The sequence below is a fragment of the Microtus oregoni genome, unplaced genomic scaffold (genome assembly GCF_018167655.1).
Source record: "Microtus oregoni isolate MIOR12 unplaced genomic scaffold, Mior012 000060F_ref0000265, whole genome shotgun sequence".
Taxonomy (NCBI): Eukaryota; Metazoa; Chordata; class Mammalia; order Rodentia; family Cricetidae; genus Microtus; species Microtus oregoni.
In genome coordinates this window covers 11,379,370-11,405,276 of record NW_024543870.1, presented here as the reverse complement: position 1 = coordinate 11,405,276, position 25,907 = coordinate 11,379,370, and the positions used below count along the sequence as shown (strand labels likewise).

The 25,907-nt window shown below is 40.6% G+C and overlaps 1 protein-coding gene across 1 annotated transcript; it reads left to right on the top strand.

The window, feature by feature from the left end:
* Positions 1–930, top strand: LOC121439366 (putative olfactory receptor 5AK3). The gene has a single exon (XM_041639880.1). It carries the CDS (start codon positions 1–3, stop codon positions 928–930), a length of 930 nt encoding a protein of 309 aa, XP_041495814.1.
* The last annotated feature ends 24,977 nt before the right edge of the window (positions 931–25,907 follow it).

Sequence of the window (25,907 nt, the reverse complement as noted above, 5' to 3'; positions counted from 1 at the left end):
ATGGAACAAAATAATGGCACCAAAGTGACTGAGTTTATTCTTCTGGGATTTGCTGGGCAGCATAAGTCATGGCACATCCTCTTCATAATATTTCTCATGATCTATGTTGCCACGCTCATGGGCAACACTGGTATGATACTACTCATCAAGATTGACCCTTCCCTGCACACTCCCATGTACTTTTTCCTCCAACACCTAGCCTTCGTTGATCTCTGTTATACTTCCGCTATCACTCCCAAGATGTTGAAAAACTTCACAGAGACGAAAGCATCCATCTCCTTCATGGGATGCATGCTACAATTGCTAGCCTATGGTACTTTTGCCACCATTGACTGTTACATCCTGGCTGCTATGGCTGTGGACCGCTATGTGGCCATCTGCAACCCATTACGTTATCCCATCATCATGTCCCAGAGACTCTGCATTCTGCTGCTGGTTGGTTCATATACCATGGGTTTCCTAAATGCCTCTGTAAACACGAGCTTTACATTTTCACTGAACTTTTGCAAATCCAATGCCATCAATCATTTCTTCTGTGATGAGCCTCCCATTCTTGCCCTGTCGTGCTCCAGTATTGACTTCAGTATCCTGCTACTGACAGTCTTTGTGGGGTTCAACCTGATGAGCACGGTGTTGGTTGTCACCTTCTCCTACATATACATCTTGGCTGCCATCCTACGGATGTCTTCAGCTGCGGGAAGGAAAAAGGCCTTCTCCACATGTGCCTCCCACCTGATGGCAGTCACCATTTTCTATGGGACTCTCTCCTATATGTATCTACACCCGCACACCAGTGAATCTCAGGAGCAAGAGAAGGCAGCTTCTGTATTCTATGGTATAATTATCCCCATGTTAAACCCCTTGATCTATAGCCTGAGAAACCAAGATGTAATAGAAGCCTTTAAAAAGCTAGGAAAGAAATGCTTATAATTTGAGAGCATCCATTTATAACTCAACATGGTTTGTCAAGTAAGCTACCAATGTCCTGTTATTTCTCAGCTTCAAATACTGTGGTGTACCCTGAGCAGCAGCATATTTCCATTCCATATCAATGGTATTTGACAGGCAGAGCAAAACAACCCACATAGTTAAATAAAGTTTCGTTCATGGTATCCAAAAAACAATGCATTCAGTGTTGTTTTTGTTCTTCATAAAAGGATTTGTTTAGTTTTAATCACGGGTATGTGTGTGAGAGAGTGCATGCCACATGTATGCTGACGTTACAGACAGTCATGAGACATCCGATGTGGGTGCTGAAAACTGAACTTGGGTCCTTCACAAGCTCTTGCTGAACTGCTGAGCCATCTCTCTGGTTCCACTTTTGTGCATTTTGATTAGTTTCCATTTTATAAATATCTGCCATAAAAAAATAAAATGGAAGTAAATCTATGAGAAAAGAAAAAAAAAGAATAAGAACTACAGGGAACTATCCACTGCTGGAAAGAGGAAATTAGCCTCTCCCAGGAATGAACACCCTTAGTGGTTGTCCAATGCAGACTGGTCAACCTTGAAACCAACCATATACACAAAAACAACAAAAACAAGCCCACAATGTTCTATTTTTATATATTGGTACATACACTTATATATCCATGTAACAAATTTTAATTTAAAAAAGAAACCATCAACTTGAGAAGGAATGCAGGAGGAGTTTGATAGATGGTAACTGGGAGAGGCTGGAGGGTGAAGAGAGAGAGAGGATGTGATATTCCAATTAAAAACACTTTTTAAATGAAATGAAAATTACTTTTAACATGGGCATTTGTGATTTTTAAGTGCAAGCGATCCTGAAAATCATCTCCAATGGATGTGGAAAGATAGAACTTTAAAAAAAAAGAAAACACTATTTAAAGGATATTTCACTTATTAAGCCAAATACAATATTTGTGCATAAATAACTAACATTCTGCTGAGTCATAACCATAAATACCTCAGTGACTTACAGAAGGATGTACAATGGAGTCTGTTGTGATTACTATGGATTAAAGCATCTTTGCTTTTTTCAAAAGATGATGACTAAGGCTAGCCATGTCACACAGTCTTCCCGTCCTTCAAAGCAGATATTAATTTTGTTATTTACTGAAATTTAGTGTGAGTCAACATTTCTCTATGCCTACAGGAAATGCCCTATAAACACTTTTTGGAGTCTCAGCTCGTTTGCCCAAAGCATAGAAGTAAATTCTAGATGTGGAACTCTAATTCCCAGAGCAGTCAGCACCCATGCCCTTTGAGAAATAACACCTATGACCTAAAAGAAAGCAAAGTGTTACTTAGTGGTTAGTCATGAGTTTTCTTGGGGGTAGGGTCATATAAAGCACTACAAACCTGATGGCTTTAAATATCGGAAATATGTTGTTTCACAGTTACAGAAGACATACCCAGAAACCTGAAACCAAGGTGCTAGTTGGATGAGTTCTCTCTAAGCACCATGAGATCTGCCTGGTGTTTTCATGACATACATAGATGTCTCCAAATTTTCCTTTTTATAAGAGCATCCATCTTATAGAATTAGCTCCCATCCCAATACACTTACTCAGTTACATCCTGGAACACTGCAGGTTGAGGATTAAGTCTTTAGCCCTGGAATTTTAGTGAGAACAGAACTCAAATCAATGTAAATCTTGCAACTGGTTAGGAATGTCCAACCTCCAGGCACATACAGTCTCAGACAACTATGAATGGCCCAACATAAAATCATAAGGTTACACTTCCCATAATGCAGGACAATTACCATGCTTGTATTGCCCTACACATTCTTACACAGGCAACACAAAGTGCAATCTGATGGGTTCAAGAAAAATTACGTGAAATGGGGAAAGAAAGGTGTTAGCATAGGTACAAAAAGAGTTTGAGAGAAAGAATGGGAGATGGACTTGACACACATTATATTAATGTATGAAATTCTCAATATTTTTCTAACCACAAGAATTTTTTTATAACTTGATTGCATGGTTTTTCAGTCCTGAAATCTGTAGATGGCAATATCTTGTCACACCATCAAAAGGCCGAAACTACCCGAACCCAGATAAAATCCATTGTCTTCCCCTTGTGTCAAATGAATCTGTAGGTTATGATTTGGACCTGCAGAGGCATGCCAGTTTTATTGAAATCATACTTCTTCTATGAGTGTTCTCTCAATAATGTGTCAGGACTGGAGAACTGGAAAGAACACAGTATTTCTAATAAATTCTCAGTGAACAACTTGTCAATGACAAAGCCTGTAAGTCGACAAGAGACTGTCATCATGGAAGCCTCCATTTCAAGCTCAACCACACCAATCAATGACACTGAATCTGAACTATAAAATTCTCTAGTCATGATCACTCAAACAGCTAGTTTTGTAAGTGAAGACATCAAACCACAGAGATACTGGAACTGAGCTTGTAATGAGAGTCAGCATCTATCTTTAACCCTAGGTATTTTAGTCTTCAAAATTTATGATCTTCTCAACAGAACAGCACTGCAGGCCATTTTATCCTGTGCCGCAGGAGCCCAGGATTCTGTGACGCCTCAGGACTATCCATCCTCTGGCCATCTTGAGTCATTGAAGCCTTTCATGACTGCTCCTATTTAGCCTCTTTCTGAGATGAAATTAGGAATTCAAAAGCAGGCCTTGAGGCCATCCTTTTTTTCTAGGACTTCTCCCCAGATAGTTCCAGAAATTCCATACAAGTCACCAAGAACCGTCGCACCCAACTTTCTTGAACTCTGCAAGCTTCCCTTGTCCTTCTTGCATCCCCAAAGTAAAGCGACTGGAAAAAGCAGGTCCTAAAGCACCCAAAAGCTAACTCTGTCCTTTCCCATTTCCATCAGCTGGCAGTCCAGGGAACCACAAACCCAGAGACTATTGATTCTGACGCTTTGCTTCCCATAAATGCTTTTTTTACCAGAATACATAATCCCGTAGTAAGTGTGTTCTTTATCCTCAAAGCCAGCTTGTCAGGAGTACCTTCTGACTGATAGAGCTGCCTGGACCAGATTCCTCCAGTCAAGGAGCCCAGCTGCCTTACCTCCCTACCACCACTGGCCTCTATAATTCCACCCAATCTTCCAGTAAATTAGAATCAAGCAACAGACCAAGGATCCCTACTTGGTGCTTTCCTCAGCTCCTGTATTGCAGATACATAATGCCCAAACAATGCAAAACACTTTCACTTATGTTACCTGATCCTGACAGTATTTCTCAGCGCCCTTTCCAGATGGTTAGCCCCTTTTCCAGAAGAATAAATGGTCTCAAATGTGATCAATTGGGTTTTTCTAGTTCCCCCAGGCAAGGACAAAATGAACATCCAACTTGCTTGTTTAGATTTTTTCTACTATAACTCATCACCCTTGTGGATCCGAATATCTTGCTCTACTCTCATGACTCTGATCATAGTCTAAGAATCTTACTGGAAGCTACCTATTTAGCTTTCAATTTTTCATTTCTTTAACAAATGTATTGAGGATGAATATTCTGTGCCAAGTTCTGAGCTAGCAGGGAATCCAAAACTGGAGAAGACAGAGATGACCTCTTTCTGTAGAACGCGGTCCTGCCTCGTTGCTTCAACCAGCTTAGAACTTCCGTAGAGATGCCAAAACCACTGTACCAAAGAAGACACTAAATGCAAGGGAATAAAAGTCCTTTCATAAGAAAAGTATATTCCTGGAAGTGCCATCAGGAAGATTTTTGGAGCTTGGAGGCCTGACTCAAGTGCTAAAGTTAGCCATTCAAAGAGAGGGCACCAAGCCTTCTGTTTACAGTTGAATGCATGGTGATTAGCTCTGCTCATTAAGAGATCTTTCTCATCTTCCCTTTTAATTTGTGAAGTTCCCAGATTGAGCCAGACATACTTGTTGCTGAGGTTGTGTTTTATAGCAACTTCTGCACAGCTACAGTGAAAGCCAGAGTCTGGCTGTTGGAGTCAAACAGTCTGCACGGCATAATAGCCCTGAATCGGTATCTGGACTCCTTGTCAGTCAGTCCTATCTCTCAGTCTCATAGAGCGCTACAACTCTGCTCTGTAAAATGAACACTACAAAAACCTATCACGAACAGTTCTTAAGAGAACGCTTTGAGAACATAATTAACTATACTAGGAAACCCTACGCAGAGCCCATTCTGGAGACCTTCCTTATTCTAAAAGAGCTATCCTTATTCAAAAAGAGCTGTTGCTTTTAAAGCACAACAAAAGGGCTAGAGAGATAACTCAGCAATTAGGAACACCGGGTGCTCTTCCAGTGGACCCAGGTTCAATTCCCAGCGTCCAGATACCAGCTAACAAACACCTATAATTCCAGTTCCTTGTGGATTCAGTGCCTTCTTCTGGCCTCTGTAGCCACTGTGCACATGTGGTGCACAAATATATGCAGAGGCAAACATCTATACATGTAAAATAAAAATAAAAAACTCTTTAGAGTACTAAAAAGTGCCTATCTGATTTGGAATGTATGATTTTCTTTTTCAAACATCTACTGCTTAGTGGAAAATGTCTTTCATCAGCACATTAGGTTTTGGAGAAGTTAGGCAAATATCTTGTCAATTTGGTTATCTGCTTACTTCCTCGCAAGAAAAAAGACTTTCAAATCTTGCCAAGACAGGGTACTATGGTTTTGAAAATTTTTCTGCCTCTGGAAGTGGCCACAATCTATTAGGGAGGTATTCTATTACCGAGCCACATCCTCTGTCTCATATCCGAATCCCTAACCCACAAAGAGATACAAATTGTTCCTTATTTTAAACTCTAAGTACTGAATAATTTATTTCACAGCAGTATAGGACTAATATAGAAACAAATCAAAAATGTATTCTGAGATCCTATTTTTAGAAGATTATGTCCCTATTTCCCCAATAACTCTCCCCCAGGTCATTATAGACCACGTTGGGACATGTTATTCTTCAACAACCTAGTATTTTTAGCAAATACGTTGGTGTAGAATTAAGTTTAGAACTTGATGATTCTAAAGAAATCATGAGTTTCTTTTTTAAGAAATTGTTAGAGCCAGGGAATGAAGGAGTTTTCTGTGAGATTGTATCTTCTGGTAATGTCAGAAGCTAAACCCATAAAATCTCACCAATACTATTACCCAAACATGAGATGAACAAGGACAACACCTACCAAACTAGGTGCAGAAAAGCCCATAAGGTTTCAGTCCTAAAAAAAAAGAACTATAGCTGTCTACCCCAGGGAAGAGCACTCCAACTGATTGTTCAGTGCAAATGGTGAGCTTTGAAAACAAACTTACAAGTGACATTATGAGGACTGCTCTAGTTATATTTTGGAATGTATATGTACATATATTCCTAGAGTAACAATTAATGAAAAGAGAGGCTGTGAATTTGAAGGAGAGTGTGGAGGGTCTATGGGGAGAGGGTCAAAAAGGAAAGGTATAAGAAGTATAAAAGAGATTATATAGAAATTCATTTTTCAAATAAGGTCTTCCTATTAAAATGTACCCCATTAAGCTGTGGTTATCACTTATATTCAGTATTCTCATGATTGTATTCCCTAAGCACAACTTCAGATAAAAGTATTTCATACTAATAAGATTATACAATGAGAAGAATAAATCTATTCAAGTCTATGCAAATACCCTGAGAGAGTTTGGGAATAAAGGCTGCTATAAAGCCGGGGAATTCCCCCGTAGAATCATTTTTAGGCATTTGAGGACATTTTTGGCATCCTTTTCACCTATGCATTGTGTTCTCCCACAAGTCCCAGCATGACCACCACCAGTGAGTGGCTCCGGTTGCTGGAAAGCAGGGGTCCAGCCCTGTAGGAATGGTCCCATGGTGACTTTCAACTCTTAAAGGTCACAGCTGCGGCTGGAAGAAGTAATGCTTTGTTACTCGCTGCAGTGTTATCAATATTTCATCAAAGTCCTGCAAGGCTTTCCTCTGTGTCTGAGTCCCTGCTTGGATTGGTTTGACATTGTGTCAGGTTACTTTGACACTCAAATTCTATAATTAACCGATGAATTGTCTCGATGCAATCAACACCAAAATTGTGTACTATGTGCTGGGTGCAGTGGGTCTGGGGAGAAGGGAAGACGCAAAGACAAGCAATACACAGAAACAGTCTTGTAAAATCAAAACCTCTACCGCCTTCAGAAGAGGTTCAGAAATGGTTTTCTTACACACATATCTCACTCTTCCCCAAAAGGGGGATATGTTAAAAGCAGTATTACTTACTTTTCCACTGGTTGAACAAAATCCTGATAATTTAAGGATACAAGGGCTCATTTGGCCCAAAGTTTAAGGGTATAGTCCATCATGGTGAAGAGGCCATGATGTAAAGAAGTTGAGGCAGTTGATCTCATTGTACCCACAGCTAGAAAGCAAAAAGAAATGAATACAGTTCTCAGCTCACTCTCTCCTCTTTATCCAGCTGGAGTACCAGTACAGGAAATAGCATCACCTACATTTAGGATGAGTTTTCCCACTGCAAGTAACCTAACTTACAAAACTCCCTCCGGGGCACACCCAGTCATTTGTCTCCTAGGTTCCACCAAAATTACAACATTAGCCATCACAGAAACCTAACTCCTACTATTCCTGGAGCTCATCAATTGGCTAGACTAGCTTTCCATCTACCACCTGGGGTCCTCTTGTCTCCAGCTCCTAAGGCTGAACATGAAAGGGGGATGATTCCTTCGGAAATCTCTGTATCTTTGTGTGTAAACCTCAAAATTGATGTTAAAAAAAACAAATTCTGTTAAAAAATTAAAATAATAATAATAATAAGCATTCATTGCAGTGAAGGAAGGTAGAACAAGATCATACATCAGGTCTTTTTAAATTATATAGTCATATCGTAATCTTTCTATTTTATTGATTTGTAATCTAAATGAGTGTCTATCCAGTGTGAGAGACATGAAGAATCTCAAAATCAGAACATAGGATTTCTCAAGAACTTTCTTATTTACCACTTACATTATACCAAACACTGAAAACCTCCCTGATGCGATGGTCTGCATTCCATATTAGAATACTCATAGCCTTTTTGGTGGAGTGTGTATATAAACATTGGGAACCAGGCTCTGGGAAAGACATAAGCAATGAAAAGACTGTGGACAATATACTAGATCATGCGAAAACATTCCTATCATCATATCTAAGCCAGAAGAACTAGTTCCTTGCTGCCATCTACCCATAAGTATCCCCAAAATTTAATGACTCTGGCTACCATGATCTCAGATTCCGTTTGCTCTCTTTGGTCACCATGTGAAAAGAACATAGAAATTACTGTCATTAAGACCTGGGTTCAGATATTGCTGTGCTACTAATTATGGATACATTAGATCCTTTTGCTAGGATAATGATGCCCACCAAACCTACTCATGTGACTGAGGCAACACTATCCATGCCAACATCCAAGAGGTACCAACACCCAAGAGGTACCAACATCCAAGAAGTACCAGCATCCAAGAGGTACCAACACCCAAGAGGTACCAACATGCAAGACATAACAAAAGTAACTAACAGACATTGAGCCTGCCCTGTACTCCAAAAACAAATAAAGGTGAAGAATCCTAAGCACTGTCTACCAATTTTTCAAAAAGTAAAGGGGGCATCTGAGGCCCAAATACTGAAAATACTGTCTTGGTTAGAATCCCAATGCCATTGTTTACTAACTATATGAGTTATTTCATTTTTACAAGTTATATACACTTTCCTATTATTTGTACATTGCCCTCTTGTACAATGACTGTGATAATTATAGGCCCCAGTCCATAGGATTGTTATGAAAATTGAGTTCAGTAGAGGGAAAACACTTGGAACAGTGCCTGACATAGTTTGCACACAATAAATATATGCTATTATTTTTTGTTTGTTCAGCACTGATTTATTGAGAATATGAACTCTAAACATATCTTAGGTTCCAGACTTGTGTAGATGTGTGTAAGTCTTTTTCATAGAAAAGCTCAATGCACACAGACAAATGATTTTAATTGCTAAATGATGAGACTATAATTATAATAATGGGAGAATGAACAAATGCCAAGAAAGCCCAGAAGAGGGAGCCTAACATTGTAGAAAGACTTTACAGACAAGGAATAATTTCATGATACCTTAGATTGACAATCTATGGAAACAAGAAGAGCAAAGAAAATTCAGGCAAAGGAATATAGCATCACATCAGAGTTAAAGTAAGTATAGCCGATATCTGTGCCAACCAGAAAAAAAATGTAATGATATGACATTACAAAGTTTCTTTGCATACAGATCTGTACACAAAACAAAAGAAAATACCAAGGCCTGCACACTGGCCAACTCAGCTGCCTTCAGGCCCAGATCTGGTACTCTGAATCACTTTGTCAGGAGATCTCCATCTATGAGCTGCTGGGGTGAGAGGAGGAGCAAGTCCCTCAGGACCAGATGTCATTACTAATAGGGCTGGTCCTAAACCCACCTGCAGCCCCCAGCATGGAGCCCCTGTGACTGCAGCTTGAGCTGCTTGCCCTGCTGGGAAACAGAGAGCATGAGCAGCAGTGCTGCATGCAGCCTACAAGAACAAAGGTTGTGCCCAGTGAGCCTCAAGGAGTCCAATGTGGAGAGTGGGGAGAAGCGCAGCAGCCTGAAGCTCTCACAGAACCTGCCCTTGGAGGGCCTGTCTAGCCACAAAATCACCCTGGTTCTGGGCAATAGCAGGATATCCAAGATGAGTCTCACCAATGGTCCAGAACTTATAGGATGTCAGAATCCGAAAACCAAAAACCAGACCAATGACTCGTTGCCATGAATATTTGTGTGGAAATCTATTTGGATAAAAAAAATACTGTGTGACACATATGTTTGCAATGCAATTATAACAAACAAATATGAGAGATGGGGAGGTAGGAAAGATGGAGAAATGGAGCCGTGAGCGAGCGGTGGAGAGAAGTAGAACTGGAGACTCAGTGGTGGTGATAGTTGTCAGACAGGGCTGCAGCAGATGGGGGAGCTTGTGTCATTGCCACGGAGGGTCAGCAGGATGGTGTGCAGCAGCCTGGAGCTGGCACCCCAACACAGCCCCAGAACACACTGCCTAACCACACAATCGTCCTGGTTCTGAGCCATGATAAGATGTCTAAAATGAAAAACAGTTCATTTTCTGGATTGAACCTCTACAAAAAAAAAAAAAAAAACCACTATGGTCCATGCTGCCCCTGGAGGCCACTTTGGTATCTATCGTCCTCTGCCCCAGGCCATGTTGAAGTTGGAGGTTCGTGTGGATTCTGTGTCCTACAGCAGCCAGGAACTGTGTTGTCCCTGGCCTGAGTTACTATTGAAAGCCATACAGATGTCCTTGGTCTGGACCTCCTGCCTGAGGCCACCCTGATGGTCATGTTGATGTGATCAGTGAGCCTTGGTAACACCAAGGGCTATGTCTGTATTCATGATCCAAGTGCATCCCAGCCGGGGACTATGTCAATGTTGGTGGCCCATGTTACCACCAAGAGTTTTAAGTTTTTATTTTTATTATTCTTTGATAGTTTTATACGTGTATATAATGTGTATTTCCACCTCCTCTTGCTATTCTCTTTCATGCCTTCCTCACCCCTACTCAATTTCTATTTTCTCTTCACAAGTCCCCCCTCCTATTCTCATAGCTCTTTGGCCTTTTTGCTTTCCTTTTCATTATGCTACATTTTTTAATTCTACTGAGTTTGGTTAGCATTACTTGGATGAGCATAAACTGGGGATTATTTACTACAGCACAAGATATATATATATATATATATATATATATATATATATTCTCCTAGCAACCATTAACTGTATATAGGTCCTCAGAGATGAGTGGGGCCTTGTGAGTTCTTCCCCCATTCATAAGTGAATATTGAGAGACTCACATCGTTTGGGGATTTTATTAATATTTATTTATTATGTATATAGTGGTCTTCCTGCAGGCCAGAAGAGGGTACCACATCTCATTACAGAGGGTTGTGAGCCACCATGTGGTTGCTGGGAACTGAACTTACGACCTCTGGAAAAGCAGCCAGTGCTCTTAACCTCTGAGCCATCTCTGCAGTCCCTGAGACCCATGTCTTACAGAGATCATATCTGGATTATTGCAGCTGCTCTTAGTCAATGATTGTAATAGCCACTTCTCATTGAGGAAACGCGGTTTCACAGCACCCCTCTCCATCTTGTGGCTTTGTGTTATTTCTTCTCCCTATTCTGCGATGTTCCCTGAGCTTTTGATGGTGGGATACAGATGAACCATTTATGGCTGAGCACTTGACAGTCACTAATTCTTAGTACCTTAACCGCTGGTGGATCTCTACGTTGACCAGGGTCCACTCGGTACATAAATCTAACCTGAAATGCTTTTTCTTTAACCCCAAACACTGTCTTTTCTTCCTTTCCACATGGTCTTTATGGGAAAGTAATGACATGTGTTCTCAATGTTGGGAAATTAACACATATTATCATTATACAACTGGGGGCAGACGATGATCTGTGAAGACAGGATGAAAGACAATCACAACTGAAGTAATCTTTTGAGTTTTATATCTGACGCTTGTGCTGTAGTTCACAGATAGACTGCTCTCACATTCCTGACATCACAGGAACTTCACACCAAACCCACAGAACTTTTATCATAAATACTGCTGGAAGAAAAGGGCAGAATGGAGCATCACCTGGCAAAGAACAGAAAAGTTTAATATAAGTTAACAATATTATGGACATCTACTTGCCAGGAGGAATTTTTTGTTAATATAGTTAATATATCAATTATGGTGAAATCTTCTCTGTATAAATAAAGCTTGTCTGAAGATCAGAGAGTGGAGCTAGCCACTAGATAACCTTAGAGGTCTGGAGATCTGTACAGACAGACAGGAAGTGATATGGCTGGATGGAGAGAGGAAGTGATAAGGTGGGAGGAGACAGGAATTCAGCCTCTTTTCAGTTGGGAGGTTGAAAGGTAAGGTGACTGTGATTTTGCTCCTTCATCTCTCTGATCTCTCAGCATTTTCTCCAAAATCTGACTCTGGGCTTTTATTACTAAGATCTATTAAAAAACTTCTGTTGCATTTTATACCTGATGACTCCGTTGTAGGTAGACATACTGCTTTTATATTCCTGAAACCACAGGAACTTCACACCAAACCCACAGAACTCTTATTAAAGTCGTAAATAGTGCTGGAGGAGGAGGGGAAAATGGAGCATCACCTGGCAAAGAACAGAAGAGTTTAATTCAAGATAAGAATATTATGGGCATCTACTTGCCAGAAGGAATTCTTTGTTATTATAGATAATATATCAGGTATATAATTTAGCAAGAGCCACCAATTATGGCAGTCTATCCTCCGCTAACGACCCCTTACTCCTCTCTCCCTGGGACCCTTCTCCAATCCCTAAAAGCTCAAGATAAAACAGTTTCACACTGAAGAGGACAGCAGGCATTGTAACATGAGTGTCAAGGTCATAGACTTTGGAGACAGAGCTAGATTCTAGCCAGCCAGAGGAAATTTGGCTAAATCCATTAGCCATTCTATTCTTGTTTCCTCATTTGTAAAATGAAATTTAATAATAGCCATGGTAGAATGTTATTATTAAGGGGAAGTATTTATACCAAATTGCCTGCCAAAAGTTAAGTGCTCAATAATAGAAGCTATCATTCAGTCATGGGTTCAACAAATACTATTTTGAGTCAGGCACTAATCTATGAAGAAGGGTACAGTAGTCACCGAAATCAGACATGATGATGGTCCTCCTAAGCTTAGCATCCAGTGGAAGATATTAGCAATAATGAAACGTTGCCTAAAGAACTTTTAATTACGCATTACTCTCTGTGCAATGAAGTTACAAATATCGGAACCTAACATGCTGTTGTCAAGGATATTTGGCCTATGGAAACAATTGTGTATGAAAGGAAAATTTGAGTTAAAATCTGAAAAATGAATAGAAGCTAGCTATAAGACAGCATGGGAAAATGCCTTGCTATAGAGAAAATATGATGTATTGTGGGAACTGATGTAGCTGAAACACTGAATTACCATGATGAAGCTGAAACAGAGAATAAGTAGTAAGAGCAGTGCCTGCAAGGCTGTGGGGGGCATCAATAAAAAGTCACCAAGACACTTTCATTCTTTTGGAATTAGCTCATCAGGGCATGTGCACAGACAACTCACAAAATAGAACTCTTGCTATTTGTATTGAGAACAAATGAGAAGGAAAACAATAGGATTCGTGCTGATCTTGCAAATTAGAGATCCAGGGTAGAGATAACAATGGCTTCGCCTGAAAAAGAAGGAAGCAGTACATGGAGGAATCTGAAGGATGTTTAACAGAAACAATGAAACTTTAAAACACATTAGATTTGAGTGATAAAGGAAAGAAAAGAAACAAGGAAGCCTCACAGGGCAATTGAGGCTCTCTAAGTCTGAGGGCAATACTTTTGTAGCTAAATTGAAACTGAGATATCTTTGGGATGCCTAGATTGTCTTGTAATGTAAATATATGTTATTGAATCTCATAGAGAGACAAATGCTATAGAACTGTATTTAATAGTTATATGCATGAAAGGAATGAGAACCTGTACATTGAGGAAAGAGAAATTAATTTGGGAGTTTCTTGTTGGTGAGTGGGACCATTTTTATTATGGTGATCACTTTGCTCTTTTGAAGGTTTTGGTTGGGTTGGGATGGGTTGGGTTGGCTTGGCTTGGCGTGGCCTGGCGTGGCTTTCTCAGCCACTTCTCACAGAACCCAGACTGGTGTTGAATTCACAATGTAGCAGAGGACAACCTTGAGCTCCTGAGTCACCTGTCTCTCCTTTCAAAGCTCTGGGATTTCAAACATTTTATTTTATTTTTAAGATATTTAAGGGCTTTAGGACCATAGTGATAAAGAAGTAGAGGTAAGTCATAAAGAAGAGGCAGAAAATCAATGATTTAAAATAAAAATAAAACTCAGAAAACATAAAACATGAGGTCAAGTGAAGAGCAAGTTTGAAGAAGTCAATGTTTTAAAAAAAACTACAGAGAATTATGTAAAATGAGTGCCATACAACACTGGCCTATTTGTTATTCAACAGCTTAAAATCACACACCTTTTATCAAGACTAAAAAATTCAAAGGCTTAAATGTTTGGATAATTTGCCTAAGATTATGTAGCCTGAAGAAAGTGAATAGAATTTCAAACCCAAACCAAAGGCTTTGCTATGAAGATTTTCTTAGCCTAAGCTATCTTTCTCAGGTTAGACTTTGTACCCTAGCATGGCATCCACTCATAAAACAGATGTCACCTGATACTGAAAACTCTTCCACTCTTAAACTAGTGGACCTGGAGCTGGGGTAGATACCTCTGTTTCTGCTTTGGTCATGAAGCAAAGTATGTTCCTTCCTCTCTACATCATAAAATTACATGTCTCTTCGTGAGTAATCCTACCCCACTCAAGATGATGAGATATGGAGAACGGATGGTTCTCCAATAAACCACAATTAACAGTATGGCAAGATATCTCTAAAGGTGCAATAATAGAATTCATATGTTGGCAGTAAGGCCTGCTCAACAGAAAAGAAGTCATGCCTGCTACAGGCAACCTAATCTAACCAGCTACTGAGGCCTAGTGAGGTCCTGTATCTCAGAGAAGAGCCTCCTACTGTCACTTTTCTCAACCAGAATAATTCCTAACCGCCTTAAAAATACTCATCCTTATACTCACAGGTAAGTATAGCTCCTGACCCTCACCAAAGAATGTTCTCATGCACCAGACAGAGACCATTCCAGGAAAACATATGTGGTAAAATGCTGAAAACAACTGACCATGAGGTGCCCAACCCCACTGAATATATTCCCAACAGAATTCCTGCAGTTCAGACTTGGGGAACATCATAGAAGAGATGGTAGATAAGCCGCAAAAGCTGGGAAATGAGGAATTCTAAGGTGAGATTAATTCTCCAAGAAATGACAAAGAAGCCATGATATCTTAATAATATCACTACCTAAATAAGATGTGAACAAGGACAACACCAACAGACGTGTGAAAGTCAGAGGCCCACCCCTAGACAAAGAACTAAAGCTAACTAAATAGAGCTGAAAGTGGGAACTGGCAGCAACAGGCTTCTTCCAGGGGGGAGCGCCAGTTGGTTATCCAATATAAAGAGGTCAGGCCTGAAACTATGTGCATGCCAACAGCACAGAAGAGACTCTGCAGGTTGTATGCATATATTTAAGACAAAGACGAGGAGGCCAGGGAAATGGGGTGTAACTGTATTTTAATTTTTTAAGAAAGAGTTGGTAGCTTCTGGGAAAGGGAGAGTCAGTTTTCTTTAAGGGTGAGGCCCAGCGTGTTGACCACATTAAGTAGGAGGCCCCAAACCCATTATGTGGGCAGCATAAATTGTACTCTATGAGTCATTTTTAAAAAGAAAAAAGAATGTCAGGAAAGCAGACACCAAGCTGGGAGGGGTAAAGGATGAGGAGATAGATCTAGCAGGGGTAGGGGTTTAACATAATGAAAATATGTTCTGTACATGTATTAAATTCTCAAGTGAATAAAAAAGAGTTTCACTTATTAGAAACAGCTGCATGTCCTATTAACTCTGCTTGTTATTGCCATTTATCCTTTCCCTGCAAAAGCTAAGTCACTATCCCTCAGTTCTGAAAGATGTCAGCTCTTGGGTCATGGTTTCCAATGCAACTTGTGTCATTGGTGTCCTTCAGTGTCCCCCTTCACCAGTATTGACTTATACTGGTGCTACTCCGTCCCTTATCAGTATAAATAATTGCCATCATTACAAAGCCAGAAATTCAAATATTATACTCTAACCATCACCTCTGGACTCAGGCTTTTACCAGCTCCTATTCTGTCGCCTTGTCATTGTCTTTTTTATCTGGTCTTCTTTATTTAATTTTAACTGCAAGGTCAGTTGTCATTATGATCCCTTTGCATGTGTCCTCAGCTCCCTTGCCTCTCCTTTGCTCTGTCATCTTCTCTTCACTAAGCCATGGCTCTAACTCAGTACCTCCCACCAGCTTTTCTGCAGTGCCACTCATTCAGCCGAGAGAAAAACATGCACCACACTTCATCATCTCGTTATCCTCAGGGCCCCAAATGCTGTCAAGCAATTATATTTCTCCAATCTCTCTTCTCTCTTCGACACTATGCCATCCTGTCTCTTTTCTTCTCAAGCCTTCAACACTGCTGCTCCTGACTCGCCCATGTATACGGGACTTGATTTTTATTTCACAAACAACACTGAAAAGAACATGTGCAACTTTCTACACCACAGCTACCCACCTACCTGACTCTGGTCCCTCTCTTCCTGACATCCTTCCCACACTCACATTCCTGTCAAGGCTGAATCCTGTCTTTCTCCACTAGATTTCACACTACTTACCTACTCAGGAACATTTATCTCCTGACTATTTTCACCTCTCTTTCTTGCACTTTCAATTTTCCCTTTCCAGAAGATCAGTGTCATCTCTGTGTATGACTATGCCATTCTTTCTCTCAAAAAATAAAAGTTCTTTCTTGTCCATTTGCATATCTCTTAAAAAAAACTCACCAGACAAACTGAGCTCCCTGAATCTAAATTCTCTCCTAGCACTCTCTCTTAAATCCACATCCACCAGGCTTCAGTCTATGGGCTTTCCAACATCACCAGTAGCAACTGTCTGACAAATTTCAGTGGTCATTCTCAGCCTTAATCTTACTTTACTAACATTTAACACAGGAAATTACTTTCATTTCCTTTGGCCATTTTCTTCATCTGGCTTCTAGGGCTTCATGCTCACCTGTGACATCTCTGACTATATTTCCTCAACTTGATTTTTGTTCCCTCAGATGTCCATAGGCCTAAACAAAAGACACCTACTGGGCTTCAGTCCTCAGGCCTTTCCACTTGTGCTCTATGCTCAGGACTTTAAAACTAGTTAGATGCCCATGAGTTTCAAGTTTATACACCTGGCTCAGCTCTTTCCACTTGGTGTAGATTTTTACATCGAATTCTACTCTAGAGTTCTGCTTGAATTTCTGATAGGCATCATAAATGTACCTGTTATAAGTCCTCTGAAAAACCTAAACAACAAAGAGGACCTAAGGCATACATGGATTGAATTTACATGGAAAGGAGAAAAAGACAAGATCTCCTGAGTAAATTGGGAGCGTAGGGATTATGGGAGAGGGAGGAAGGAAGGGGAATGGAGAAAAATATATAGCTCAATAAAAACAATTAAAAAAAATTAAATCCTCTGATATTCCCCATCTCAACTAATGGTGACTCCATACCTCCTGATATTGAAGCCAAAAAATAGATCATCCATAAGTCCTCTTCTCATATCCAATCCATCATCAGATCCTCAGATCTATCTTCCTCATTCACTGTATCTTTGAGACAAATGGAGAATTCTATTTCTCCTTAATTTTTTGTTGTGGGCCTTATGTGAGCCAGGCTTATCACCTCCCCTCTGAATTTATTGCAATACACACACAACTGGTTTTCCTGCTTCCATTCTTGACTTCCCACAGGCTATTTTTCAGCTAAACATTGCCATGTTAAACAAAGAATGGTGTTAAAGGCAGGATCATGTTGAAACAAAAGTCAGCTTTTGTCTCCCTCTGCTTAAAACCCCCCAGTGAGTACTAAGCTAAGGTCCTCATGACATGGTCCAGGCTGCTTCCAAACTAAGCCATTCTCTCCCTAACCTTTCCTTCTCAGTAACTGCTCCAGGAATCCTGGCCTTCTGCCATTTATCTACAAGGCCACATTCACACAATCTTCCTCTAGGTCCTTGTCTTACCTGCATTTCCCCAGCCTGGAATTATCTTCATCCACAGTTAGCCCTTGTTAGTCCATGACTTCTCAAGAGCTTCACTCAAATGTTAACTTCTGATGAATCTGCCCCTAGCTGCCCAGTCTAAAAGTCCTCTTTTCCTCTTCCCTCTTCATAGGACACTGCTATCACTTTCTACATATTCTAATTGTATTAAAATCTTAACGTCATGACTGTCATCCCAGAAGTCAAAGGTAGACACAGAAAGAGTAATTCAAGTGCAGTCTATCCTACACAGTGAGAGCTATGAGTTTGATGAAGACAGGTATTTTGTTTTTGTTTGTATAATTATCATTTCTCTACTGCTGAGAGTAGAGTTTGGTGTACAATGAAAGCTTATGTGAATAAAGAGATAAGTGAAGAACGTACATCTATGACAAACTTAGAAATAGCCACTGAACTACACAGCAATTTGTTTGTAAGGGTCCTAGACAGAGCTCACACCTCTTCTCCATGCTGACTCTTCCACGCTGGCCTGCCCACGTCAGGAGGGAAAACAGTACACCTCTGCTTGGAAGAAGAGTCCCAAGACTCCGGCTCTTCTGACTCTTCATAAAACATTCATAATCCCCCATGAAATAAGATTTCCCAGTACCACTCACCTCTAATGCAGCCAGTCAGAATAAATTGAATAGAAAATGATCTACTACCCATGAATAAGCAGTGAGGACAGCCTCTAATCCCCAAGTAGAAATTAGCAATTCCAGACAGCAAAAGGATTTTAGGTAAATTAAGACAGCCCATCATGGGACCTAGTATGAAGATTCTGGCTACAAAGAAGGCCATATTTTTTTAATGAAATTTATTTATTTATTAAGGAAACACTTATTCCCCATTATATTGAAGACAATATTATAGATTTGGGGGCTTTAAGTATGGAACAAAACCATTTTTAGCAATCGATATGGCTCTTTTACATATTGGATGTCACTTTAAGAAATGGATTTATCAGAGAGTATGGAAGGGGCCAACCTAGGCCCTCTGCATGTATGTCACAGCCATGTAACTTGGCCATCAGGTGGAACTCCTAAGAGTGATAGCAAAGGCCATATCTGACTTTGTTGCCTGATTTGGGGACCCCTTCCTCCTGCTGAATTGCCTCCTCCAACCTTGGTGGAAATGGGGGTACCTGGTCTCACTGCAGCTTGACATACCACGGCTGATACCCATGGGATACTCACCTGTATCTGAAGAGAAACACTGGAGAAGGAGTGGACAGAGTCCAGGGGTTGGAATTTGGTGGTGGTGGTGGTGGGGGGGGGTGATAAGGTGGGAGGGAGGGAAACTTTGGTTAGGATGTAAAACCAAAAAGACAAATAAAAAAAAGAAATGTATTTATAATTCACAGTACATAGCTATAAAAATGAGAAGTTTTAAGCTAACATCTCTGACTTGTTACCCGTTTCATATGAATTTTCAATCAGTCAAACATGTCAAATTCTAATGTACTGATAAAAGCGGGAGTGTACATGTTGATTGGTTTACCAATGACCTTACTATTTACTGAAGAGTTTTAACTCACTACGGTTTCTCTTGTGGGAAGGCTGGCTGGCATTTCATCCCTGTTTCTAATACTCAGTGAGAATCCAAACCTAAAAATGTCTCTTCCTGACATTTCTGAAACACACAGTATTATGAGTGTCATCACTATGAAATGAATCAGGATAAATTCTCTACAGGCAACACAGAGTTTTTCATTCAATTTTTTAAACATATCTTACCCCAAACATCAGTTTGAGGCAGTCTGTTCCTGTAGAACACAAAGTAGAGACATTTTAAATCAGGAAGTAGAGTTGTAATGACATCATACTTCCCATTCTCAACAAGGAAGTCAGTATTTAGTATTTTAAGCATATCACAGTTGAGCTCAATAATTCACTTACAGGATATAACATTGTCACAAGTATGATTTGCAAACCAATAAATGTTGCTATTCAACAACAAATCAGAAGTTCAGCTTTCAAAATTCCTGTTGGTGTCTTACTGTTTACTCTAAATACCAGAAGGCCATACCTTACCTCAACTCACAGAGCCATTGGGAAATAACATAGGCCCATTCATGGAGACTGCTCTTGCTATAACCTTCCTCTCTGGAGCAGAGTTACTTTAAAATTCAGTAATCTAGTTGGCTTTAATGTTTTTAATTCATATGAATAGACTTTACACATTTGTTAAACATTAAATTATATACAAGACAATCTCTGCTTTTAAGCAATAGTCAAAATATAAAGGTAATATGATTTTAACAATGAAATTGTTAAATTGTATAAAAATTGAAGAACTAGAATTAAAATCCTTACAATCCATGTATCCCTATTCCTATGATAACTTGGCAACATCATATAATATGTACATCATAAGTGAGAATGCCTGATTGATTTGTGTTTTGATTATTCTAAAGTAATAAACATCACAATGGGAATTTCAGTTCAAGTTTTTTTTTTATACCAAAGCTATTCAAATGTCAAATCTCCTTAAGTTAAGCTGACCCAGACTTACCTCTTGCCTCCTGGAGTTGAGAGCCCATGACAGAAAAGCAAACACCTTTAGAGAGCATTCCTTGAGGGCTCCAGAGGGCTCAGTGGATAAAGAGCTTGTTGTACAAGCATGAGGATCCAAGTTCAGATCTTAAAACCCACATAAAATCTAGGCATGAATGAACCCTTGTGACCCAGAGAAAACAGTGAAGGGAGAGAGAGACACAGACTCCGGGACATAATGACCTGATAATCTCGTCAAAAGAGCAAGTTTCTAGTGCAGTGAGGAACTCTGTCTCAAAAAAAAAAAAAAAAAAAAAAAAAAAATGTGTTGGAAAGCAGTTAAGGAAGATAGCTAGATAGCCAACATCAATCTCTGGCCTCTCACTGCATAAACTAACACTTTACATTACACACATGTGCATGCAAAATGCACACATTCTAGAAAAAAATCTTATCCTGGAACTGGGTAAAACAATATCAGCATTTAGGAGATGAAGACACGTGGATCGTGAGTTTGAGGACAACCTGATATGCATAGTGACTTCCAGGTAAGTCAGGGATACATAGAGATGTTCTATCTTAATAACAACAAACAAACTTGCTGTTGTAAAAGTAGATGGGAGAAATCCATTTGGAAAGAGTTGACTGAGAGTCCTTTCTGTATGCAGGGCTGAATCATGGATGGTTCTGTTACAGGTGAGACGTAGGAGGTTAATACAGAACAGAGAGAAGTCCAGGGAGAAGGACTTTTACTTGAAAAGGGACAACTTTAAGAATGAACAGACACATTACCTTCATTAGACAAGACTCTGAAGCTGTATTCTAAATCCCACTGTCCAGAAGGACTTTAACTGAACCCCATCAGGAAACTCAGTACGAACTCCCACACATCTTACCTGTTTGGAATCATCAAAGGAATGTGGAAAGGGAGCTCTTCCCTAAAGCTGTCCTCAACATGACTTAATATCCTCCCCCTCACTATGTTAATACCTGAACTTCCTCCAAGCAGACAGTCCATGGGTTAATAACCTGTTTCCAAAAGAAAAAAAAAACTAGGAAAATTACAATCTATAAATCATGCTTCTCTCTGTATTGATTTACTTACTTGGCTCTTTCCTAACCTAGTTAAAAGCCAGCATCTGAGGCACAAAGAGTATCAGTGTGGAAAGGGGAGAATGCAGAGGGAAGGAGATGTAATACTAAAACCATCAGTAGACCCTGACCCCCCCCGCCCCGCTTTGGCTCACTGCACTGAGCTGGGGGTCAGTAAGTGCTTAGACATAGGAAAGAAGAAGCTAATGGTATGAGGGGTGAGTCATTTAAAAGACAGAAACCCAAGTCGATGCAACTAACCAAATTAGGGAATTGATTGGACCCTATCTCTGGGTGAAGTTTCTGCAGTTTCAGGAATGAAGCTTGAGCCTGCATCTTCACATTACACAAGCTCAGACCAGTGCTCAAACCCTTGCTTATGATAAGGCCTAGAAAAAATGATTCTTCTGGGTCTTACTTCTCTCATCTGGGAGAAGGTCTGATGATAATAATCAAGCCTACATCACAGTTTCATTGAGGGCTGAATTCTGTCCTACAAAAATGGTATATAGCATCCAGTACCTCCTATGGCATGCATATATATTTGGAAGTATGTATATTGGCAAGTATTGATTATAGTTAGCTTGGAGTGGAGGGCTCCTTTGGCCCCTAAGCCTACCTGAGATCCACATGGTGTGTCCGAGGTGGGTATGATGTGATGGCAGAAGTAAGCATACAACACAGATGTCACTATACGATGAGGAACTGGAGCTGTCAAAGTCAGAAGCAGCAAGGAAGGATTCTGGACTAATGGGTTCAACATGAGTAGATCAGTCCATTCCAGCTGACATAACAAAGTGCCTTGGACTAATTGGGCAGGTTAAATAATAGAAATGTGTTTTCTCGTGGTTCTGGAGGCTACAAGCCCTCATGAAGATCCAGCAGGGTTAGTCTCTGGGGACAATACTCTTGCTGGTATACAGGTGGATGAGAGGGAGAGTTCTCTGAGGTAAGAGTATCATATCTATCTGATAAGGACCTCACTTTCATAAGCTTGTTTAACAGTTCCTTATTGATTCTACTTACTAACACATTAATAGTTAGGGCTTCTTCTAGAAGACATCAGCTATCAATCAAATGAAAATCATAATACAAAGTTTGGGATACCTCTAGGGTCAAGAAGACCCCGGAGGTCTCCAATACAATATAAGCTATTGCTGTTGCCCTTGGTTACCCCCATAACTACATGGTAAGACACATTTTGCTGAATATGCTATACATCTAGCTGTAAGATATAGAGAAATAAAACTCAAAATAATGTGAAAACTTCCTCCCTGCTGGCTAGCTTCATAGTGTCAGAAGGTAACAAACAAACCATGAAAGGTGAAAAAAATCAGTGGTCTTACTCAGCACTGGACACTGCATGCTGCAATACCAACCTGCCAGGCAAGTCATGTCCACTGCCAACTGCAACGTGAGTGTTATAGGGTAACTAATCACTTTCTGATTGGATTTGAGACCTGATCTACAGGAGAGAAATCCATGTCTGCTATAGTGGTCATGATCAAAAGCACTGGGCTGTAAGGGCATAGGCCTTAGGATAGAACCTACTATTGTTATTTTGCTAAATGATTATGCTGTCAAATTGACTTCTAAGTATTTATGTGTATACCCATTGACCTGGTTGCCTTCTAGTATTTATATGTATACCCATAGTCCTAGTTGCCTTCTAGTATTTATATGTATACACATAGACCTGGTTGTCTTCTAAATGCTTATATGTATACACATAGGTCTGGTTTCCTTCTAAGTATTTATGTGTATACCATAGACCTGATTGCTCTCAAGTTTGGTCAGAGAAGTTTTTTGTGCAGTGGAAAGCAGTCAATAGAGAGATGTGTAACAAACTCAAATTACTGAGGCTAAAACACAGAATGCTTGGCTCCAAACAGGACATCTACATCAAACCACCATCACCAAAGCTCAGGAAGCATCAATGAAGAAAATATAACAAGACTGTAAGCAATAAAGGGTAGGCTAGGGTGCCAAAAGTGTTTGGTTTAATCTTAAGAAGAGTCACTCGGCCGACACAAATAACTCCAATTAAACCAGATTAGACCAAATTAAAAATGCCTGGGTATAATAAATGCAGCACTCTCAGGTAGATCAAGACAGCATGGCAGGGAGAGGAGCCCATGCAAACACCAGAGACTACGTGTTCCTTTTTCCAACACAAGCCTGAATAGTCTGTGAGAGTGGTCCTGACCCTCCCCGAAGAGGGGTCAGCACTTGGAGTCCAGACCAACACAACTCCCAGGCCTGGGACTGGGGTGACGCTTCCAATCATTCATACTAGACTCCTTGGATTTAGGGGTGTTAAAGGGCTGGGGTCTCACTTTCAATCATAGCAGGTAATGGTACCTATTTCTCAAATGCCTTTACAGATCTGAGATTATGGCATTAATTAATTAATTGGTTAATTAAAGCTTCTAACAGAGACATGCAGCTCCGATAGCACCCTATAGCTCCTCCAAGAAGATGCATGGTTACAGAGAAGCACCTTCTGCCTCAGGCTTGCCCTTGGCCTTGGCAAAGCCACTCACATAGCAAAAAGTGGCCTTTCACCTCTTCAGCTTCCTGCCAAGACAGGTAGACCAAATCTTCCCCCACAGGAAAAAAATCTTTGGGCCTCTTGTACTCAGCAGCTAATGGCAAGCACTGCCTCTAAGACTGGTGTTCTCCAAGGACTAGGAGAAGATTTGGGATTGCCTACATAGCTAAAAAGCCGTCTCATTTTTGCTCATTTATTCCTCCCAGATCTGTCTAATGGCATTTGACAACTTAAAGTACTGTTAACTTATTATTTCATCCATGACATTTAATAAAGTTTCCTGCTAAAATACAGACAGGTGTGCCTCTTTCACAGGCTTCACAGTTCAGGACTAACAGGTTTCAGGTATGTCTTCAGAGTTCCCAGTTTCCTTTACCTCTTAACCTAAAGCAGTAGTCTTTTGCTACAACACCAAGAAGTAAATCTATGCTAGTTCTCTTAGAGGTTCCTGGAAAACTTCTACTGCTGTATCAAAATCAGGTCTGGTAAAAAATAAAATAAAATAAAATTAACAGTCTCCAGAACCTTTTGCTAACCCCAGCCAGTTTCAAGCATACTTTACAGGTCACTCCTACTGCCCGGGCCAAGACCAACCTATAAAGCACTCCCCAAAACAACGCCAAAAGACCTGCACCAGCTCCTGGGACTTCACCATTGGTACCAACTCTCCTGGATTAAGGACACCTGCCAACTAAAATCTGGTTTTAAGAACCCAGGGTTATCTGCTATTGTGTCCCATCCCATGGCTAGCCCCATTTCACAGGGACAATAATTACACTATTTTTTCTCCTAGCCATCTGCCTTCTCATACTCCAGGATGACAGCAAACCGGATGCCGCTCCAGCCACACCTCTTGCTGGGCATGAGCCCAACTCCCAGCTCCCCTTCTTCCCATGTTGCCCCATGCCCGCAGGAAGTAGCCAGGCTGGAGCTGATGCCCCTATATCCAAGGACTCTGGGATGTTTGATTGAAAGTGAGACTCCAGCCCTAGGAGTCTGGGATGAATGTTTGGAAGCTTCGTCCCAGCCCCTGGCCTGGAGTTGTGTTTGTCCAACTCCAACTCCCCACCTGCCAAGCGCAGACCCCTCCCCAGGAAGGGTCAGGACCACTCCCACAGGCTATTTAGACTCATGCTGGGAAAAGGAACGTGTGGTCTCTGGGGTTTGCTGGGCTCCTCTCCCTGCCATGCTGTGTTGGTCCACCGGAGAGTGCTGCATCTATTAAAACAGGCATTTTTAATTTGGTCTAATCTGGTTTAATTAGAGTTATTTGCATGGGCGGAGCAGCTTTTTTTAAGATTAAACCAAACGAAGAGATGCTCTCTTCTCCACCTGAAATGGTTGCTGCACTCAGAAACTCACAAATCCTCAACAAGATCAAACCACCCAAAATCCTGGCACAGATAGATGACATCCAGGCAGTGGATAGTTACAGGAAGAGGGAGACTCACTCTTTTCTAGGGTGTGGCTCCTGGTATATTGTTTATGTCCCCATGGATGGTCACACCTGTGCATATATTGGCAGCACTAGCTAGAAGTTGGGGAGGGCGCTGTTTAAAAGAGTAATTTGGGAGTAAATGTGATCCTATTTCAATGAAAGCATGCATGACATTTTCAAAAATAAAACATGCTTGAATTACTTTGCAACAACAATAACAAAAATAAGAGTTTGGACTTTGACGCATTAAAGGAGACATAGCTCGGTCCATAAAAGGAAAGTGGTCCATCCTATCTACAGCCCTGTCTCTGAATTGGGACACCTTACCTCTGGGTTATGAAGCAACAGTTTCTGTTATTTTAAGCCTCCCAGGTTGTATTAGTACTTGTGCTGACAGCCCTGCCAAACTAATACAACATGAGACACGCTCACAGCTATCCTGGTGCATGGTAACAATTTCATACGTGTCAGTAATTATGGTTACCACCGGGCACACTTCAACCACGTCCTCAAGCCGTATCATCAGGGGTTTCTTTTCTTCCACTCTCAGCTTTACTTTCCTGTATACAACTGAATCCTCAGATCCTCTCTCTTTCCT

Coding starts and splice junctions, on each gene's coding strand:
- LOC121439366 (XM_041639880.1), top strand. CDS start 1: ATGGAACAAAATAATGGCACCAAAGTGACTGAGTTTATTCTTCTGGGA.